This window comes from Austrofundulus limnaeus, unplaced genomic scaffold (assembly GCF_001266775.1).
Source record: "Austrofundulus limnaeus strain Quisiro unplaced genomic scaffold, Austrofundulus_limnaeus-1.0 Scaffold1334, whole genome shotgun sequence".
Lineage (NCBI taxonomy): Eukaryota > Metazoa > Chordata > Actinopteri > Cyprinodontiformes > Rivulidae > Austrofundulus > Austrofundulus limnaeus.
This window is the reverse complement of record NW_013953736.1, coordinates 8,445-28,115: the sequence shown is the minus strand read 5'-3', so window position 1 is coordinate 28,115 and position 19,671 is coordinate 8,445. Positions and strand designations below refer to the sequence as shown.

At 37.7% G+C, this 19,671-nt stretch overlaps 1 protein-coding gene across 8 annotated transcripts in view; it reads left to right on the top strand.

Annotated features, from left to right (window-relative positions):
* celf6 (CUGBP Elav-like family member 6) overlaps nucleotides 1-18,854 on the top strand; it is a gene marked incomplete at its 5' end in the record, with an annotated part of 43,974 nt that extends 25,120 nt beyond the window's left edge. For 6 of the 8 annotated variants that reach the window (XM_014031852.1, XM_014031851.1, XM_014031850.1 and 3 more), the window contains 3 exon segments: nucleotides 859-1,002; nucleotides 4,377-4,526; nucleotides 11,504-18,854. In XM_014031852.1, the coding sequence (XP_013887306.1) occupies nucleotides 859-1,002; nucleotides 4,377-4,504 (272 nt within the window). 8 annotated transcript variants of the gene reach the window in all.
* Between the last annotated feature and the right edge of the window lie 817 nt (nucleotides 18,855-19,671).

Genomic DNA, 19,671 nt, shown 5'->3' with positions numbered 1-19,671 from the left:
TGTGTGTGTGTGTGTGTGTGTGTGTGTGTGTGTGTGTGTGTGTGTGTGTGTGCGCACGCGCACCCTTTATCGCACCAAGGCAAAGCGGCACTGTAGCCAGCTACCACTGCCGCCCTCTTATCAGGCTTCTCACCAGACCCTGCCTCATCTCGTCATGCTATCACCCTGAGCAATGAGACAGGAGAGAAACTTAGACAAGCAGCCAGCTTCAGGCTTACTRTCTCTGAGTTCATCAAGTCCCCCTCTCCCTCTCGCTGTGTCCACAGTTGGCTTTCATGATCTTGCTCTGTCTCCCTCCGGTTCATTCCCGCCTTTTTTTCAGATTGGCCASTACAATATGTGGCAGCTGGGTAGATGAGTGTAGAGGGATGGGGAGAGATTGGAAGACAGTCCCACTGTCACACAATAATTGGAGCAAAAAACTTGGCTTATGTCTTAATGTGTGCTCTGCCTTCTCTCTCTGTTTCTCCTTGTCTCAGTGCTTCACATCCCCAACAATTGTCTCATTCTATCTCGTTCAATCAACCCCTTTTTTAATCAGGCAGTTTTTATAACTCCATCGTTTGCTCCTGTGTTGTTATATTTTGTTATTCCCAGTGTTTTTTTTAATAAATGGATCAAATGTATAGCATAATTTGGTGAAATGCTTCATCCTGTAACAATGAGTGTGAAATAAGTTAAKGACATGGAACAAACACCACTAAGCTTTATACCAGATTTAACACTTTATGCATTTGGGGTTAGAGTAAGGTTACTTATTCACCCATCTCATCACTTGTCAATAGCACATTTCCTGTTTATGTTACCACAAAAACCCTCCTGTCATTTTTTTTCTTTTTTTCTCTCTCTCATCACCAGGGCCAGAAGGTTGCAACCTGTTTATTTATCACCTGCCCCAGGAGTTTGGAGACGCTGAGCTCATGCAAATGTTCCTACCTTTTGGCAACGTCATTTCTGCCAAAGTCTTCGTGGACCGAGCGACCAATCAGAGCAAATGTTTTGGTGAGTCAACAATGTGTAAAATTAAAAAAAAAAAAGATAAAAAAAACTTCAATGTGTTCAGAACTCTTCTTTGACACTTGTTGCCTTTCTTCAATTAGTGTTTGTCTTTGCTTTTATTCCGAGTGTCTGTCCTAATCAAGATGCAATTAACATTTTCAAAGTGGCGTTACATGCCACTGCACAAGGTGGGCGAGGAGGGAAATTAAGGTGCAATGCTCCCCGGTTACATCACATAAGGAGGGAAGCAAGTGGCAACCTTTGAGGCATAAAAATCAAGCCAAGTTCTAAAAATTACCATTCCTTGAGTGTGAAATTGGAGCTGGTTCAAAACAGCGTGACAATCCCTGCAGACCTCCATGCCGAAATGTTTGAGTTTAAAGTAGATTTTAGGTTCCACTTTGGATCATAACAAAGTCCTGCATCATTACAAGTAGACCAGCTTTATAGTAGGTGAAAGGGGAGTTGCCCGGATTATATTCACAACTTTTATTTAGGGATTGTTCCTGATTGTATTTTGGCAGCAAAGCAAACAGGGTATATGCAAATGAGAAAATGTCTCATTTGCCTAAGAGAAAACCGTTTTCCGAATGCTTTCCCAACCCTCTACACAGAAACGTTGTAACATCTCCCTTGCCCCTCTTCTTTCATTTCTTCTACCACACACTGGACCAGTTCATCAGGGTGGAGGGGGCGCAGGTGGAATCCACGGGCTTAAAGAGATAATAATAGACTGGTGTGGGCCTTGCTGTTGATTCAGTTGGACAGCAGCACCCAGGGGACCAACAGAGAGAGAGAGAGAAAGACTCCCATCATTGGCTTTCTTTCACTTTCTCTTCATCATGGCATATCTGCAAGGCGCTCTCTCCTCTCCCTCACCTTTCTCATCTGTCTGTCTGCAGACTGTCTCTCTCATTCACTGTGTGTGTTCTTCTCTGACCATTTGCCTCTGACTTACAGTACATTATCTGTCAGTCAACATGGGGGTGAGGCCAAATAGCCAGTGACCTCATCAGTCTCACCACAAAGTATAATTAAGATGTTAGCCCCAAAAAAAGCTAGTAAAACAGACACGCTTTGATTTTTTTAAATTAATGTTTATTACCTTTTAACAGCAGATGCCTAACATCATGATCGAGGCAGATGGCTGCCTGTCATGAGCCTGGTTTTGCTGGAGGTTTCTTCCTGTTAAAAGGGAGTTGTTCCTCTTCACTGTTGTGAAYGTGCTGCTCAGGATGGGAGACTGTGACAAAGTGAAGATTACACACAATCTGCTGGCTTCTTTAGTTTTTTTTTATTTTTTTTATTTATTAATTTTTTTGTGTGTGTACAGTGCCCTGAGATGACATTTTTTTTGTGACTTGGCACTTTAAAAATAAACTGAACTAAATTGAATCTCTTTCATTGCACATAGGAAATACAAAACCAAAGCAGTGCATCAAGGACTAATTTTAAAATGTTGTTCATCTTGGGCTACTTTGTCTTTAAAAATGTGTATTGGATGGCTTAATTTATTCATTGAGCAATTTTAAGTTCTTATGTCTACACTGGAGAAATTAATTATAACTTGTATATATGTATGCATTAACAGTGCTTGTCAGTCCTAAAGGCTGCATGTGTATTTTAGAAGTTTTATCCTACATATTTAGAAATGGAAGGTTTATTTTTTTTCTGTAATAATAAAAATGAAGAGTTGATGTGAAGATTGTAGAAAGATCCACAAATGAGTATTTACTCCAAAGCAGGCAATGAAAATGTGTCAAAGGCACATTTTTATAAGAAGCTAATTTTTAAAGTTTGCCAGAAATACACTTAAAGCTACAGTAGGGAGTTCTGAGAAAACCATGGACACACCTTAYGGGTCCATCCCACTTGCACTCTGCTGTGCAACGTGACAGCCCTCCCTCCAGCCCCTCCCTCCACAGCGGAGGCTGCCGCGAATGTGCAAGCTCGTGAGTGGCAGGGCCACCAATGATGGAGGATAAACAGCCATGAGACATTCAGAACTCTCAGAAATTGGCAGTTTTCCTGTAATATTAGGTTGTTTCTTCACCGTCAACACAGTTGAAGTACATTGGCAATCTTGAGCTTGAATGAGGGTACGTGGGGGGGGGGGGGGGGTGCAGAGGCAGCCCATTTAGGAGGAGCATGATTGACCCTGATAAGATATTCGTCCTGACTCTGGTTGTTTCTGATCGGGAGTGGTGGGTTTCTGCAAATGACTGTACAACCACTGGGAAGAGCCAGAAGAACTTGATTTTTCACAGATTATATGTCTCATGTTCTACTGTCTACTGTGTAAAATATAAAATTACCTACTGCTGCTTTAACTTTTAGCGTGCTTCAGAAGAAATTGCACATACTAATAAAACAAAAAAGATTTGCAACAAATATAGTATCACAACAGTAGCATATTTGAATTTAAAAGTTTTACATACTCTGTCCTTTTCTGCATTTTGACCTCTAGAATTCTACCACTTTTTAGGCACTTGGATGTAAATGTGAGCCCTGGACATTCATTAAAGCCAGTGTGTGTGTGTTTTTGTGTAGGATTGGGATCACTACCAACTGACACGCCCTTCCCAGCTCAGTTTGTTTAAAGGGTTTGTAAAAGCAGAAGGCTTATCTCAGCTACACTGACAAAAGCCTGCCCTCTCCCCCCAAATTAAATTGGACCCATAGCAGTGTGATCAAATCAGCTGGCAGGCGGAAAATTCTGGCCGTCAATCAGGGAGGTGTCTGATAAGAGCCGGCAAGGAGTCCCGGCGGGGGGGAAGCTGTGGGCTCATGCTGCCTCGACACCTAAGTGATAACTCAGAGCGGCAGGCACCTCGGTCCTGCACACCTCGCTCCTAGCATCTCATCACGACCCCGCGCCCTCTGCTCTTTACTTAGATACATGCTCAGTCACACACATAAAATGAAAACACACATCTGCTTGCATCCAGGGCACTGCTGTTCTTGTATGGCTCAAACTCTCATGTAACATTTACACAGCCGGCTTTGGTCTGCAGATCCACAAGCCACATGAGATTCAGCTTCTTTTTTTCCCCTCTTTTTTTCACTCTTATCTCTGAACACCCTTTAATGTGTTTTTCTGTTCAAGTTAAACTCCTGGATACAAATACCTTGTCTTCATTTGATTTTAGTATCTTTGTTATTAGTCTTTGTGATATTTTATGCAATCTTTTGAATTCAAAGATTTTCAATTAATCTCCTGAAAAAGAGAAAACAAAGACCCTTTGTTGTGTCATTGATGAGAGTTAAAAAGGGATTTTCCTTCATCTCACCTGTCTCTTGCTTTCTTTCTATTCCCCTTTCCATTCCTCATTTCCCTCCATGTCTCATCTCTATCCTGCTCTGTGGGCTTGTCTTAGGCTTCGTGAGTTTTGATAACCCGTCCAGCGCTCAAGCCGCTATCCAGGCCATGAACGGCTTTCAGATAGGCATGAAGAGGCTGAAGGTGCAGCTAAAGCGGCCAAAGGATGCCAACCGACCTTACTAACTCGTCTGCTGTCCATAACCAGGTACGGTAACATTTGYTCCTGTAACGCGTTGCGGTATTTTGAAAATCTCCTACTTCACTGGCAAAGAGTGCATTTCCCAAACGCTCTGTTGGTATGTTCAAAACTATTTAATTGCCAAAGTAAATGACTTAGTATCAAACGTTGTCAACTATAAGAAAACTGTGCAAATTAAATTTGACTTTGTCCCCACATGTATAGAAATTCCATTCGATTTATGAATAATAATTTTAAATTGACTTGGCTTATTTTAAATACCTGCCAACACTTTTAAATTCTACCACCCTGCCTCTACAAATTTTAGAGATCTTTGTCAGGTTGCCCCGCTCCACAGAAGCATGTTCTTTTTTTTTTTTTTTTTTTTGCTTTGTCGAATCTAATTTGTACCCACAAAAAGCTCAAGGCCAATCCTCGGCTGTGTGTAGTTATCTCTCCACTGGATGTAATGGTGGCAATTGATCTAAAGGATTTAGCTTAAAGTTCCAACCCCCAAATAGCACAAATTTTCCTTCCTGAAGTAGCTCTGTGATACATTTCTGTCAAACTCTCGAGTCAAATTTGTGCTACACCTTGTCTCATGGGGAAAATTGGCGAGGAGATGAAAAGCAGCAGGGAGTAAATTTAGCCCTCCAGTGACCATGGTGAGTATAAGAAAGATTTTTTAAATGATGAATCTTCATTATTTAAGACAATGAAGCATGTTTATTATTAGGACTTTTTTAGTCCTAATTTGTTGGATTTAAACAAACGTCCAGTTACACATTAAACAGTGCAAACATTTGTATTTATACATCTAAAGTGTAAAACTAATTCAATCTTTGCATACACGTGATACAAGTGCAAACAATGTTGAACGATATATGACAGATTCTAAACAGAGTATAATCAATGATYCCTGTTTGGTAATTGTTTAAATTGTCACTTATTATTTTGTGACTATCCTGCCCATTTTTACAACACATAATGGTCTGATTTATGGTTACAAATGCAGTGCAATGACAGTGATATTAGTTACAGTGCAACACTTTGATAAAAGGGGTTTTAAATTAGCAGATTCTAAAAATGAATGAGAACCTTCCTGTAGGTATTTTTGTCCTATTTATGTATTATTTCCACATTACTATTTTCAAATATACATGATTCTTTCACCCCCTCCCCCAAGTTACTCTTGGCACCGCTACAATAAAAGCCTCCAAAATTTGTACCATTCAAGCAAATACAACCAGGATTACAGTCTTAAATCATCGCCATGCACAAGACAAACTCTAATATCATGATTTGTATCAATATTTAATTATTAAATATGGTGTATATGCATTATTCACTTAAAACTGTGTCAGTTTAGTTACATTAAATTATTTTTTCTCAATTTGTATTATGCAACTTTAAATGAGCATTATTGTTTGAATGCTGTTACTTCTCAAATTTGTTTGAATTAYTTGACTGAGATATATCAATGAAGCAACAGCCATTTTTTCTGAACAATTATTTTGTTTTATATCACTTGAGTCAGTCTTACTGAATTAAACAAATTAAAATGGATCCAACTCACACAGTGGGATATAATCATTATTTGATCAAGTAATTTCAGATTGGCTCAGCCTACCTTTTTAATTTGGGAACTAGGAGAGAAGCTGAATTTGTATTAAAAGATGTTGATCCAACACTTAATTCTTTAAAACAATATAAATGCTTAATATTTAGCAAAGCAAACATACTTTTTATACTTCTTCTTCTTTTAATTTTCATTAATTGATTTTTTTATTTATAACAGTTAGATTTACATAACATTAGCAATAATTATCAATGCATTAATTTAATAATATAGCAAATATAAACTCAAAATTTCATGCTAAGGAAATACCTTTATGATAAACGTGTGCCTTAATCTTTCTGAAATGACATGGTGGTGCATTTGCCACCAGATAACTTAAACAATTCCCTTTTTAAACCATTTAATATTTACGCCTTTATATTTAACAACAAATATGTGGCTTACTTTTAGCAGTACCATCCCTCAACAGACTAATTTCACAATGTCACAAATGATTCAAATAATCATGGCCCATCTGTTTACAAACTGCAGCTGCCAGTGCAAAAAATAATATAGATGCATGCGCTCTAAACCCAATTGGCAGGACAACTTTTCACAGCAATAACATAAGCCTGGATTCTCTGCCTCCATAAATAAATGCACGTAATCCCATTTGCTTGTTTTAAATTTGACTCTTTAAAAGCCACAGGATGGCATACGCAATACAAATGATACATGCTGCTTCTACCATTTCTCTGATAGCATTTGAATAGGGCTGCACCCTGTTAATTGAGGAGAAGCTTTCAAAGCTGACACATGAAGAAGAAAGAAGAGGGCAGGGTGAATTTGATTTATTGCATTAACAAGGGACAAATGGAAAACATCCTGCCACATCACTGAATGACAGGGTAGTCATTGAGATGTACTTTAAAAGCCGCCAAGTAAACACATTTCTTCAAATAACATTTCATCACTTAACCAAGATGGGTGTGTGTTTGTGTGTGTATGTGTATGTGTGTAGTTTGGTATGTGTGTATTTCCGTGTCCTCCTTCATCTCAGGTCCAATTCAATCCATCTCTGTTTTCCTTCTGTTATTACACCATTTCTGTTGTTGAGTTAAAGAAAACCAATACAGCACAAACAAGTTCAACTCAATGAAAATGTTAAAGAAAAATACACTGGAGCTTTTGAGGTCAGCTCTTTGCCACAGTTGAAGTTTTTCAAAATCCTTAAAATCAAACATGACATTTTACAAAGCAAATGTTTTAATAAAAAGCTATTTTTGTTTAATTTTATTATGAATATTATTAATATTGTTCCTTTTGAGGTAACTTTAAAGTTTTTTTATTTATCAGTTGTGGAGAAAAACTTTGATGAAAGTTCTGTGATTAGTTTCCTTTTTTTGTTTCTTATAAGTAAAAAAGTTCAATATGTAGATAAGTGTAGAAGCTGTTGTTTCTTTTTCTTTTTCTTTTTTTTTTTTTTTGGGCTTTTTTCTCAACCCTGACAATGTTGCCTGGAAGTTGAATTAAAAACACAATCAGACAGGGTTCTCTTCTGCAGGTCTCAGGAGCCTCGCTGCTCAAAAATTGCATTCTGTGTCTTAAAGATAAACTTAATGCAAAAAAATGCTGAAGCACTCACTGTACAGCCACCCTCAGCAAACAATGCAAGGCAAATCCAATTACTGAAGACAGGACACGTTTGTGAAATATGCATTTCTGCCATAAGGGTTATCTTTGTGAATATAAAAAACATCAATTCAACCTTTTAACCTGCAAATGTTGTCAGCCTGAGAATATTTTACCACCATGCTGAGGCACAAAAAGGCCTCATTCTTTACTGTGCTGAATATCATTTGTTCTATTACTTCTGTTTTACTGTCTTTTTTTAGTTTTATGATAATAACTATAATAACCTCATTTGATTTGTCAGGCAGAATAAGTGAGAGTGTGGAGCACAAAAATGGAGCAGGTGCTTTGAATTCTAACTTCAGGAAAAGAAAATCCCACTGTTTCTTTCTTTTTTTTTTCACCCCCACCAACCTGGCAACCTGACATGGCCAATCACAGTGTGAGGTGGCCTTTTTCTGCTATAGCCACTCACCTCCCCCCCTACACCTGTCATGGGGCCAAGTTCCCTCAGCTGTAAGTTGAACCCATGGTGTCATTTTTTTTGGATGACGTCATGTGGTGGGACTGTGACTGCGTTGCATGACGTGGCGTTTATTGATATTTCTAAACTCTATCTCTTTATATTCTGCCCTCCTTTTATATATATCCTATATATATACTGTTTATTGTATATTGGCAGTTTGTGGAGTGCAGTTTTCAATGCCTTTCTTGGCTGGTATCTGTAAATGACGTGCTGACTGGTTGGTGGATTATAACTGGAAGTGGCCTTAAACCCTTTGTGCCATTGTATCGTGTGCCCTTGTGATGTTTTACATTTCCTGTGGGGTTTGTGTGGATGGTTGTACTCTATTTTCTATCTCTCTACTTCTTTACATACACATCAACAGTATTGCTCTTCAGCAAGCTATTATTTTTTTATTTTCTAGTTCAGATCTTGTGAACTGGGGTTTTGTGGAAAGGATGTTAACAATTAATATCTTACAGGTTGTAGATAGCTCTTTCGGTGGCCTCAATTTGGAGAAATTACATTTCTGTCTGAGCAAAATGAACATCAGCATGTATAAGACATACAGTATACTGTAAAAGCCACAAAAGACARGCACCTCATTTAAGGTTGGTTGATGTTTTTTTTTTCCACCTCTTTATGTAGGCAATTAAGATACTATCCTAGCAAAAAAATAGAAATACACTAGTGTTCATTTTTGTTGATTCACATACAGTAGCACTTAGTTTGCCAGTGTATGTTTAACAATATTTTTTAAGTACATATTCAGTTTCAGTTAGCTATTTGAGGCTTTAAAAGAGTCATGTTATACTCTGTTGACAGTGTGTGGCAGTTGGGTTAGCTAAGTGGGTGTAGCTTTTGTAATACTGGTACAGCACCCTGTCAATAATGAAAAATGCAACACCCCCAAAAAATAGATTTTTGGCTTTGATTTTTGACAAAAGCTGTTTCTTTTGTCTTTATTTATGTTCATGGGAATGACATGGTAGCTGTTAGCCCACGCGGAGCAGAGACCTTTAAATCAACCTCAGTATTTGAACAAAAAATCTTGGTCTCATGTCAAGTAATGCACATGCTGTTTAACAAATCATCACGTTTACATTGCATACTTATTTAGATAGAATTCTATGGTTATTTGGCTACTACAAATAGAGGTAGGAGCTTCTAGTTGTAGCACTTCCAGTGCATAACAGAGCAGATTCAAYGCAGATGCGAGAAGTACATTTCATGCAAGGTTATGAACACTGTAAGGGTTCATAAAATAACATTAACATAGCACGATATTTAATTTTAGATGACATTTATCCATTTTAGTCTTGAATCTTCGTGGACTAGGCGTTAGCTCATAAATCTGGTCAGAATTTTTTAATTATCGGTAATTAATACATTTATTATTTGTTTATTTATTTATTTATTTGTTTGTTTATTTTTGGTCAGACTAAGGTTGTTCAAAGAGTTATCTACAACAGGCAATGTGTTATTTTGCTATGACTTTGTCTCAGAACTCCACTTCAAATGATCTGGACTATTCCTTTAAATTTTTCATTTTTTTTCCCACAAAGGCCCTATTTTTCATCCAACTTATAGATGTTTAGCTGCAGACTAACCATTATGACTTTGTGTTTGTGGAGCCAATTAAATCGCCAGTGTTCACCGAGAGTGCACAAAATGTTGACACGCCGTTTCTCTCTGGATTTCATCTGCACAGGGAACACTTCTGCAGGATGGTTGTGTTTGTCTAACATGAGAATCATTTCTCATTTGTTTATTTATTTGTGAGGATTCAAACAATCACAACAGAAGAGATGGAACAGAACCACAGACCCACAGGCTCTAAATCTGTTCACACTACTGTATACATCTCCAAACATGACATTTTATGTACCTTTAGTTGAATGAAAAATCAGTGATGGCTGTTTCTATGCCGTGTAGCTGCTTGATTTGTGAGAAAAGAAAATGACTGCCAACAAATTCATAATAAAAGTTYTTTTTTTTTTGCAAGTCATTTTGCTGATGACCCCCCAAGAGCAGCTTTGATAGAAGTTAAAGTTTCAAACAAAATTGATTTTCTCTGCAGGAATCTCACCCGCTAAATGTTTTCTTTTCTAAGGCAAACAACAAGAGATAAAGTTTTATGTCAAATATGTTTTTTTTTTTTTTTTAACTAGTGCATATCATTGATGGAGCYACAGAGAAAGGACTATTGTATCTGTCCTAATCTTAGCTTGTGGGGCAACAAAGAAACAAAAGAAAAAAGAACAAAATTCTTTGTTATTGACCTATTTGGTGGTTAAAATAGATGTAATATCATCAAAGAAGCTGTTTTTTTAAGAAAAAACAGTTTTTAAGCCACTGTGTTTCTTTTGTTCAACATATATAGGGAGAAATGTTTGTGGCAAACTAATGCATCTGTAATTGGGCCTGTTAGTGTGATATATCTCTAATGACTGTCCTGGCTTTTGTCACACAAAAGGACGATGTCCAAATCAAGAACCCCGGCTAAAAAGCAGATCTATTAGGAAACGGTAACAAGCTCATTTACAGAAATGGAAAGGTAGAACAAAGAGCAGCCARGTACAAGTCACCATCGCAAAGTCACTGCCTTTCATGTTCATTCCCAAAGAGTGATTTAGTGTGATTTTGCAGCCTTTTCTTCACACACATCACAGCTCACAACTTATTAGGTCCGATAGGTTGTAAACAGGATCTTTTTTTTTTATTTAAAGCTCGATCAAACACATTTAATAACAGTGCATGATACTGAGCCAATACAAAGGTTAAAAAAAAGATGCTAGGAACAAAATAGTGCCTTTTTTACCTTATAGCCATCTGTTTTATGTCATTCTAATTATTCTGTTTTTAACTCCTTTTAACACTTTTTTTGTCTTGTATTCTCCTTGGTCTTTTGTAGTTTGTTTGTAGTAGGATAAAAAAGAGGAATAACAGCAATGACCGACCCAGGCAGTCATTTTTATTTTAGGCAGGAAGATGTAGTCAATTTAAATTAGGCTTTCCTTGGATTAGTGCTGTCACAGTGTAGATGTCTGTTCCATATGGTTTAAACACAAATCTCCCACCCCACCTCTAGCCCACTTATTTCTGGCTGTGATTGACACACTATGTTTTTTTTTTCTCTCCTTTTCTTTTCTTTCCTTCCCGTCTGTTCCTCACGCTGTTGGCTGTGCCTGTCAGTCTGTGTGATAACCAGGAGCCAGCAACCCGGAGCATGTTTGCCGCAGCCTTCCTTGAATCCACTCACCTTATTCTCTCCCCTGTCTTTTTCTCTTTCCTCTCTCTGTGTCACAGGATGAAGGGCCACAACACCTTATTTCCACAAGTGCAGTAAAAGTACAAAGACTCCTTGTTCTGCTACATATCATGAAGGAAGGGTGGTCCCTTGATCCTCCTGGAAAAGCCGCTGAAAGATTGGGTGACTGAAAGAAGAATCCCAGAGTTGTTTTTTATTGGTATTATTTTTTTCTTCTTTTTTCTTCGCAAATGCCTCTTTTTTCCCTGTTTTGCTTTGGCGTCTGTGGAGGAAGATTTTTTGCAGAGACCAACTTTTTGCTGCTGTTTTTTAGACATGATGAAAAAAAAAAACACTTTATAGACTCATTATGCTCAAAGCATGCATACTGACACAGGATACAGATAAACTCACATGAAAAAAATGAAGAAAAGAAACCAAACACAACTATTAAAGAAAGCTACAGTTAGCAAATGAAAAAAAAAACTTTGTACATGTATAAATACGTGCAAATGCCAACACAAGTACTGAAGCAAACTCATGCGTGTGCGCGCACACACACACAAATATACACAAACACACACACCAGCCTGCTGCCATTTTGGTTTTTGTGCCTACACAGGTGTTGTGCTCTGTGACAGGGCAAGCTCTGGATCAAGAAGAAAACAAGAAGAGGAGAGGTGTGAAGAATCCAGGATAATTTACATGCATCATTCCTTAGGAAATAGGGACCAAAGGACTAAACGCTTTTTAAAAAATTATAAATATATAAATATATAAATATATATATTTAAAAACTCATACCTTGTAGCTGCAAGTATTACAATTTACTCATAGTAAAAAAAGCATTAAATCATTATCCAGTGGCCTATTGTAAGTAAAAGAAAATGGAAATAATGTATAAAAAATGATATGGGATCGTAGTATAGGGTCAGACCTTTTTTGCTCTGGATGCTGATTTAGCACTCGGTTGTAGAATAGTGACATAGTGACAAAAAAACAAACAAACAAAAAAAACATAAAAACAATGTACATTTGCAACATTTTTCCTGTTGTTTAAAAAGAAATACACAAGTTGTCATGAAAAGAGGGTTTCTAAGGAAGTAACAAAAGAAAAAAAAACACTTATCCACGCCTATGAGAAGGAAGAGAATTCTCTCATGGATGTTAAGGGATCAGCCACTGGATATTTCACTCATAATGTACAAGACACTGCACTCTCTGACAGCTATAAAAAAAGACTGCTCTGGTGGGCAAATATGGAAACAAGAGCGAGAGAGAGAGATAAAAAAGACACTAAACTTAACGATGTCTGTGCTGGACAGGGTGCAGATGTTTAAGGCTTCTCGCTAGCCTTTGTGTTCAAGCGACAATCCACTGTAAAGACCAAGCAAAATGGACATGTGGTGTCTTTTTTTTTCCTTTCCATTGACTTTTTGTATTGCATCAAAAGTGTAAACTATGAAGCCACAAGTTCTTAAACAAAACAAAAAAAAAATGCTTAGAAGAAAGATGGATGACCATGAGGGGTATAGTAAAAAAAAGCAAGAGAAGAGGAGTAAAGCGACAGCTACTGAAACTGCCAGCAGAATGAACTGAGTTTAGTAATGAATTGGCCAATCCCTATCATTGGGAAACAGAATGCCTGTGAACAACATGCCAAGGTTGAGTATGTCCACTGAAGGTGCTCCAAAACTCTAGACTGAAAAAAAAATATAATCTTGTCTCTTGGCATATAAAAATAAGCATCTCTCTGTAGATAAATTCAATTTACTGCATTGATGGCAAGGGAGTTTAGGCTTTTAGGGCTCATTCAGCTCTGCAAATATATGGGTTCCATTGTAAACATGTYCACTGACCTGCTTTTTTCATCAGGGTTGATGGAAAGAAAAGCTACTGCTAAAACAGGCAAGATCTACATTAAGTCTAACAGCCACTCTCACCCATCATTCAGCTTGCCTTGTAGCTTTTCTGACACTGACAGAGCAAAGCACTCCAGTGCTGTCATGTCTTGATTTAGAGTCCCAYAGCCTTTATTTTGACTGTTTTAAAGCTGTGCATGTAGACTCCTCTATAACAAAAAGAAGAAAAAAAAAACTAGATCAATATGTTTGGAGTCAGTCTTCAGGGAGAAACATTGGTGTTTTCAGTCACTATGAGCACTTCCCAATTTTCTCTGCAGAACACCAGCTCACACCCAACCCTCTGAGCACTGACAGATGGCATTAAGAGGCAGGGCAAGGCAAGAAGGGAGAGGAAGGAGAAAATGTCAACAACTTTTCACGTTGAGATCATTTCAAATTATGCTTCTAGGTTGTTGCGGAATAATTTAATCGAGAAATTTAGAAACTAAATTCAAGTTGCCAGTGGCAAACATTATGGATTTGCACTATATGTTATAAAAACCAGAACTAAGGGTTAATTATGACTAAAGTACCATAGACTATTGTCTCACTAGACTATTCATTACTGATAATCCCTTTCCTTTTGCCTGGACCTCCCTCTAGTTTTTTTTTATAATTCAAATGCCGACAAGACTTGTTCAAATGTGTCAATTTTATTTTTCTTTTCTTTATTTCTTAATTTTTTATTTTATTTTTGTAATGCACTGCCTTTGTCATCTAAATAAGCTGAAGGTCTTTATTTCAGGCTATGCTATCACCATGCCTTGTACTGCCTCACCCTTGCTGTTCATGCCTTTTGCAAACCACAACACAACTGCTCACTTTACCCCATTCCCAGAACAGAATTTCTGAACATGACTAATGTCCATTCTCACTACCCTTCAATTATCTCCAGCACCATATTAAACATGCTATTTCACCTTTCCCTAATCGCACTGTAATCATCAGCCTCTCTATACATTAGCAGCAACCGAGTGAAAAATTACTGGGATAATCACTTGAACCAAATGACGGCAGAGATGGTCCCCTTCATGCACATGGATGACAGAAGGAAGATTAGGGAGAATTATGTTTGTGCCTTCTCCCTGGCAAGGCTGCTGACAGCTGACCTGGCACCAATAATACAGCTAAATTTGTTGACGAAAGATGTGGAACAAACTCTTCCTTTTTTTTTTTTCTTAACAAGGTGTTAAAATTGTAGAACAGATTGACATTGCCAAACCATAAAAAGGGAGAGAAAAATGCCAAAAAAAAGAAAGAAGTGTATTTTGGTTTTTCTTCACCACAATTGTAACTTAAAACTAGGTCAAAACCAACAATTTTACAGAAAATGCTCCAGCTCGTTGAAGCAGCCACTGGGAGGCCTGTGTTATTGTATCTCTGCAGTCAACTATTGAAGTCAACCTATTTTACAAAAATACTTTCATTTTCTTCATTGTATCCTTGCTAAGAAAAATCCAAAGCAGTTTTGTTCAACACACACACAAACATATATAGAAGCACAGCACATCAGGTTAAAAATAATGTCATTCAAATTAATTTATCACATAATAGATTTATCACATGTAAGTTATAAATTCCGGTCCTCTTTTTGTTTTTGATTTTTTTTTTTTTTTGGTAAATGTTCAAAATTACATAAAGTTGACTGGAACAGGACCACATTCTTCATCTTGTCTATATTATCAATTTAAAACTGAGCTGTTCATTGGGCACACCAATGCAGTAGTGTACGATCAGTCAAATGTCCTTTGTTTGTCTTGGCAATCTCCCAGATTCATTCAGCGTCATGAATTTTGGATGCACGCTCCACTGAACTTTTYCGTCACATTTCAGATGCTGTACTGTTCCCTCTACTAATAGCAGGTTGACTTCCCAGTGAGCCRAAACCCAGCCCAGCCTAGTCTCCTGCTGTCTAGCTTGGCTAAAAGTGCAGCGTTCATGTAGCATACCTGCTATGCCAGGGCTAAATTAGGCAATGTGAAACCAGCACTTAAACACTTTTAWCAAGGGTACTCTGATTACCTTTACACCCCTGGCTGGATGGTGATGAGATGCAGTAAAAGTAGAGTTAGCTGTAACATTCAACTAAAAAGAAAGAAAATTTGTTTGTATTGRCTTGCTTTGCTTTTAGACTCAGTCTAAACTTAGTTCATGCTATGTTTCAGCTTCAAGAGGACTAACAAATAGCAACCCAGCAGGTGCGCACCAAGTTGTTGCCAACCTCTAATTGACATTTGCCCTCAAATTTGAATATGAGTTAATGTAACTTGACATTTTTGTTTCAGCCTGACAGAAAAAAAAAACAAAGTGTTACTTGTGAATCTAGTGTGCAATCCCCCTGTCGGTGGTGCAAAACAAGGTACATTTAGGCTCAAGTCGTAGATATTTTTAAATATATAATAAACATTTACAAAAAGCTAGTGAGGCAACACTGAAATTAAAATGGTGAACATACATTATACCCATTTCAGCTGCCACTATGCTCACTCAGCTTGTAGTTTAGAGTACCACATATCCTTAGAGGGTTATAGCCAATGGCAGGACGGAGTGAAAGACTGCTAGAGCATGGATATCCAATCCTCTGGGTGCATAACACTCACCCTGAAATAGCAGTGATTGTCAGGGAAAGGAAGTGAAATGTAATTGACTGAAAGAGGAGAGATAATTAAAGGAACCTGTTGGACAGGAGGAAAGAAATTAATGCCTCTCATTTAGTAGCTGCTTTGGGAGGGAGCTGTTCTGTCATCTCATTTTGGCACAGAAAGGGTTTTGCTCTTGAAATCAAATTTTGAACGGGAACAAAAAAAAAGTAGGAATAGTGGAAAGAGGYGCTGGGTGGTGGGGGTGCTGTGTGCTAAACTGAAACTCCACAAAATCACTCCCAATACTCAGGGCATCAGGTCTTATGATGTCATGATTAGTGGAGCGGTTCAGAGTTTTGCCTTACCCCTGATCCTGAAGGAGATCAGGCACATAAATAAGGTGGCAGGGCAAGATGTAATGTTGCATCTTGATGTGAGAAATGCTGATAGGGCAGAAAGGCTGATAAAACACCTAAATCAAAGTTTGGACTCAAACTGTCATCATTCAGTTTTGAGGAGAAGAAGATACTAACCATCAGCCAACAACACAAAGTATGCCCCAAACTGCAGGATTACATTTAACAACACTGAAGAGAGAAATCAAGTGAAAATGAGAAAACTTTTTTTAATTAATAATATCATTCTTTCTTAATGTAAATAGCCTTTAAACTATTCAAAAAAACAGGGCAAGGTTCTATAGCAACTTGTGTTGAGAAGCTCAACTCTGTGGGACAATGATGTCACTATAAAATGTATCCACAGCAGTGCAGGGATTTAAGAGAGTTTAAGTCCTTTTAAGCCCCTTAGGTTTGGGCTGTGAACATGCATCCTACAACCCCTAAGCATCAGACCAAGGATTAGAAAGTATCTGACTTAGTGTCAAACCTAAGCCACAGCCTCAAAGTGATCCGTTAATTAAGATTCTGTGTACACCGACATGTCATGATTTTTCTGACAGAAGAACGATTGCCTGTGCGGTAATTGGATTAGTCCAATTGGAGCTGATGAACAGATATGACAGTAACAGTGGAGTTCATCCGTCTGCGTACTTTCTGTTTGACAGTGAGAAAGAAAAGAGAAGAATGAGCACATTAGCTACCACCACACTTTAAAAAAATGAAATCTTCAGAAGTGAAAGTTGAGGCTTACAGCATTTACCGAAGGCAGTTTTACATATTAAAACTCCARGTAACAACTTGTTTAGCATGTACATAAACCACTTTGGAATCAAGCATTTAATACATAAGGTTGAACTACACATACATGGTTAGTCTGGGGCTGGGAAAAGGTGGGGGAACAAGAAAGAAATTATAGTTGAGTCCAGCAGAACCCCCCAGCCTGCCTGACCCAGTCTACCACTGCTCTCTTAATCTGACAGCTGCATTATACCTGTACATATAATATAGCTTATTTTTCAATTATGTTTAACATTCTTTATAGGCCGTTCATTAGATCATGTTCAAATAAAAAAAAGAAAAAAAGAATAGTTAATATATTGAAACTAAGAAAAGAAAACTATGAAATAATTTATGGAAAACAGAAGATAACATGATTTTATTTCTTGTATAGTGACACAATAGTATTCAAAAAATGGGATTTTTAAAACTCATGTTGAGATGTTTTTTTCATTCTCTTTGTTGTGTTATTATTGGCTGAAGCTGGGAAGACCCACTGTCACAAGATTTAGTCAGATATTATTTTGTGTGGCAGGGGATGCACAATCCCTGTGAAACATCCCCTGTGAATAACACATCCAAATAGATTTTTTTCTCTCGCTGAAAGCTGTAAAATCAATTCAAGAATTAGCAAACTGCACTGTAAAGGGACGATTGAACAGCATGGCCTGTGGATTCAGTGAAAAAATGTCATTGCACAAATGAGTTCAAATAGATCAGCATTGTTCAWAATAATCTTATTGAGGCCTTTAGTTGAGTGGAAATAAAATGACTTAAAATGCCCAACAAAGAAGAAAAAATACATGACAAAAAATATACCAAATCTTGCTATCCTGTTGGTTTTGGGGTCGATGCTAACATATCTTATTGTACTTTAATTACCATTGGTGTCCCACTCCTTTCTTCTCTTTATGTCTTCAATGTACTTTTATTTAATAGTTTTTTCAGGGTAATTCACCATTGATATACATCTGAGTTTCATGCTTTTTTGCTCCTGCTTAAGGGACAATTCAACCACGGTTTCTTACCTAATGTGACTCAATCCACAAAAGACACTGTGCCGCCAGCAGATCATGTGACATTGCTTCACTCCAGTCAAGTTGGTTTGTAAAAGTTAAGTAAGGAATTCTGCCTTAAACCCAGCCTGTTCTCTTTGACAGCACTACCTGTGAACAGTGCTCAGACACTGTATTCTGGGGATGCCAAATGCTCTTTAAAACAAATATTTAGCCAGATCAGTTTTTGCCTCAAGCCCATTCTGACACAATTATGGATGTGGTCATTGACCTTCATTTCATTGGTTACAAGGACCAAAATGTAAACAAACTCAGCCAGCTGAGCAGTTTGCTTTAATCAAGCGTTCATTGAAAACCTTTAAAGTGTTCCCATTTAGTCCTAGGTAATTGTTGTATCGCTAATCATCACAGTCCCAGCTTCACTAGTTTTACTTTTAATTGCCGTTCAACTTTATTTAAGCATAATAGAATTATGTATTTACATTCACAATGAGATAAATATATCATGTCTTTTATTTTTGATTTGTAAAAAAAATAATAATAAGTTGCTGTTTTCTGTTTTTATTTCTTTCTTTCTTTTTTTGGAAACAGAAATGTAATTTGAATTAACGGTGGCTGGGATCTGTTTCCCTGATTCGGGATGATGTTTCCCATAGTGATCCTGAACTCTGTAGATCTCTAGTTCATTATATTCTGCTTAGACTAAAATAAAGCACAGTCCTGTAGAAGATTACGCCTACGTTGTCTTTGTTATTTGTGCACATAGCCTGATAAAAGTAATTCCTGAAAGTGTGGATTTATCATGGCATGTGCAAACGTGTGCTGTAGGTGTCTTTTATGCAACTTGGATTAGGGAGGACATGCCATTGTATTAATTGAGCCAACAGCGAAAACCTTATCCGAATACCAAATTAGATAAGACGGTTAGTTGTGAATAGTTTAAAAAGGGCAAATAATGCATAATAAATGGAAGGGAGATTGGAAGAGGGAGGGGAATAAATTGCGAATTGATTAAAGGGAAATGGATATTCAGCTCTTGTCTTATGGAGGTTTTAGAGAAGAAACAATAGCAGGTGCAACAGGTGCCACTGGTCATCAGCAGGTGGCCAAACAATTACAGGTTTCCCTCATGTTGAATCTCARTTCACCTCTTGCCTCCTACAACTTAGCGTTACCCCTATTTTTCTCTTTTTTCTTTTTGTGTGTGTGCRTGTGTGTGTGGACGGGTTTTTCCTACAACATGGGGTATTTTTTACAAAAAAAGGCAGCCAGGTGGGGACCGAAGTGAATCGTGGGGACCAYTGTCAGGTCCYCACGGGTCCAAATGCATGTTACAGGTGTGGGGTTAGGTTTAGGACCAAGATTTAGTTAGTTTTAGGGTCAGGTAAGTTTCTGTGAGGTTAATTTTAGATTATATGGTCAGGGTTAGGCTATAAAGTCTAAAAAACATGAATGGAAGTCAATGGAAGGTCCCCACGGGGTTGAGAAACAAACGTGTGTGTGTGTGTGTGCGTGCGTGCGTGCGTGCGTGCGTGCGTGCGTGTGTGTGT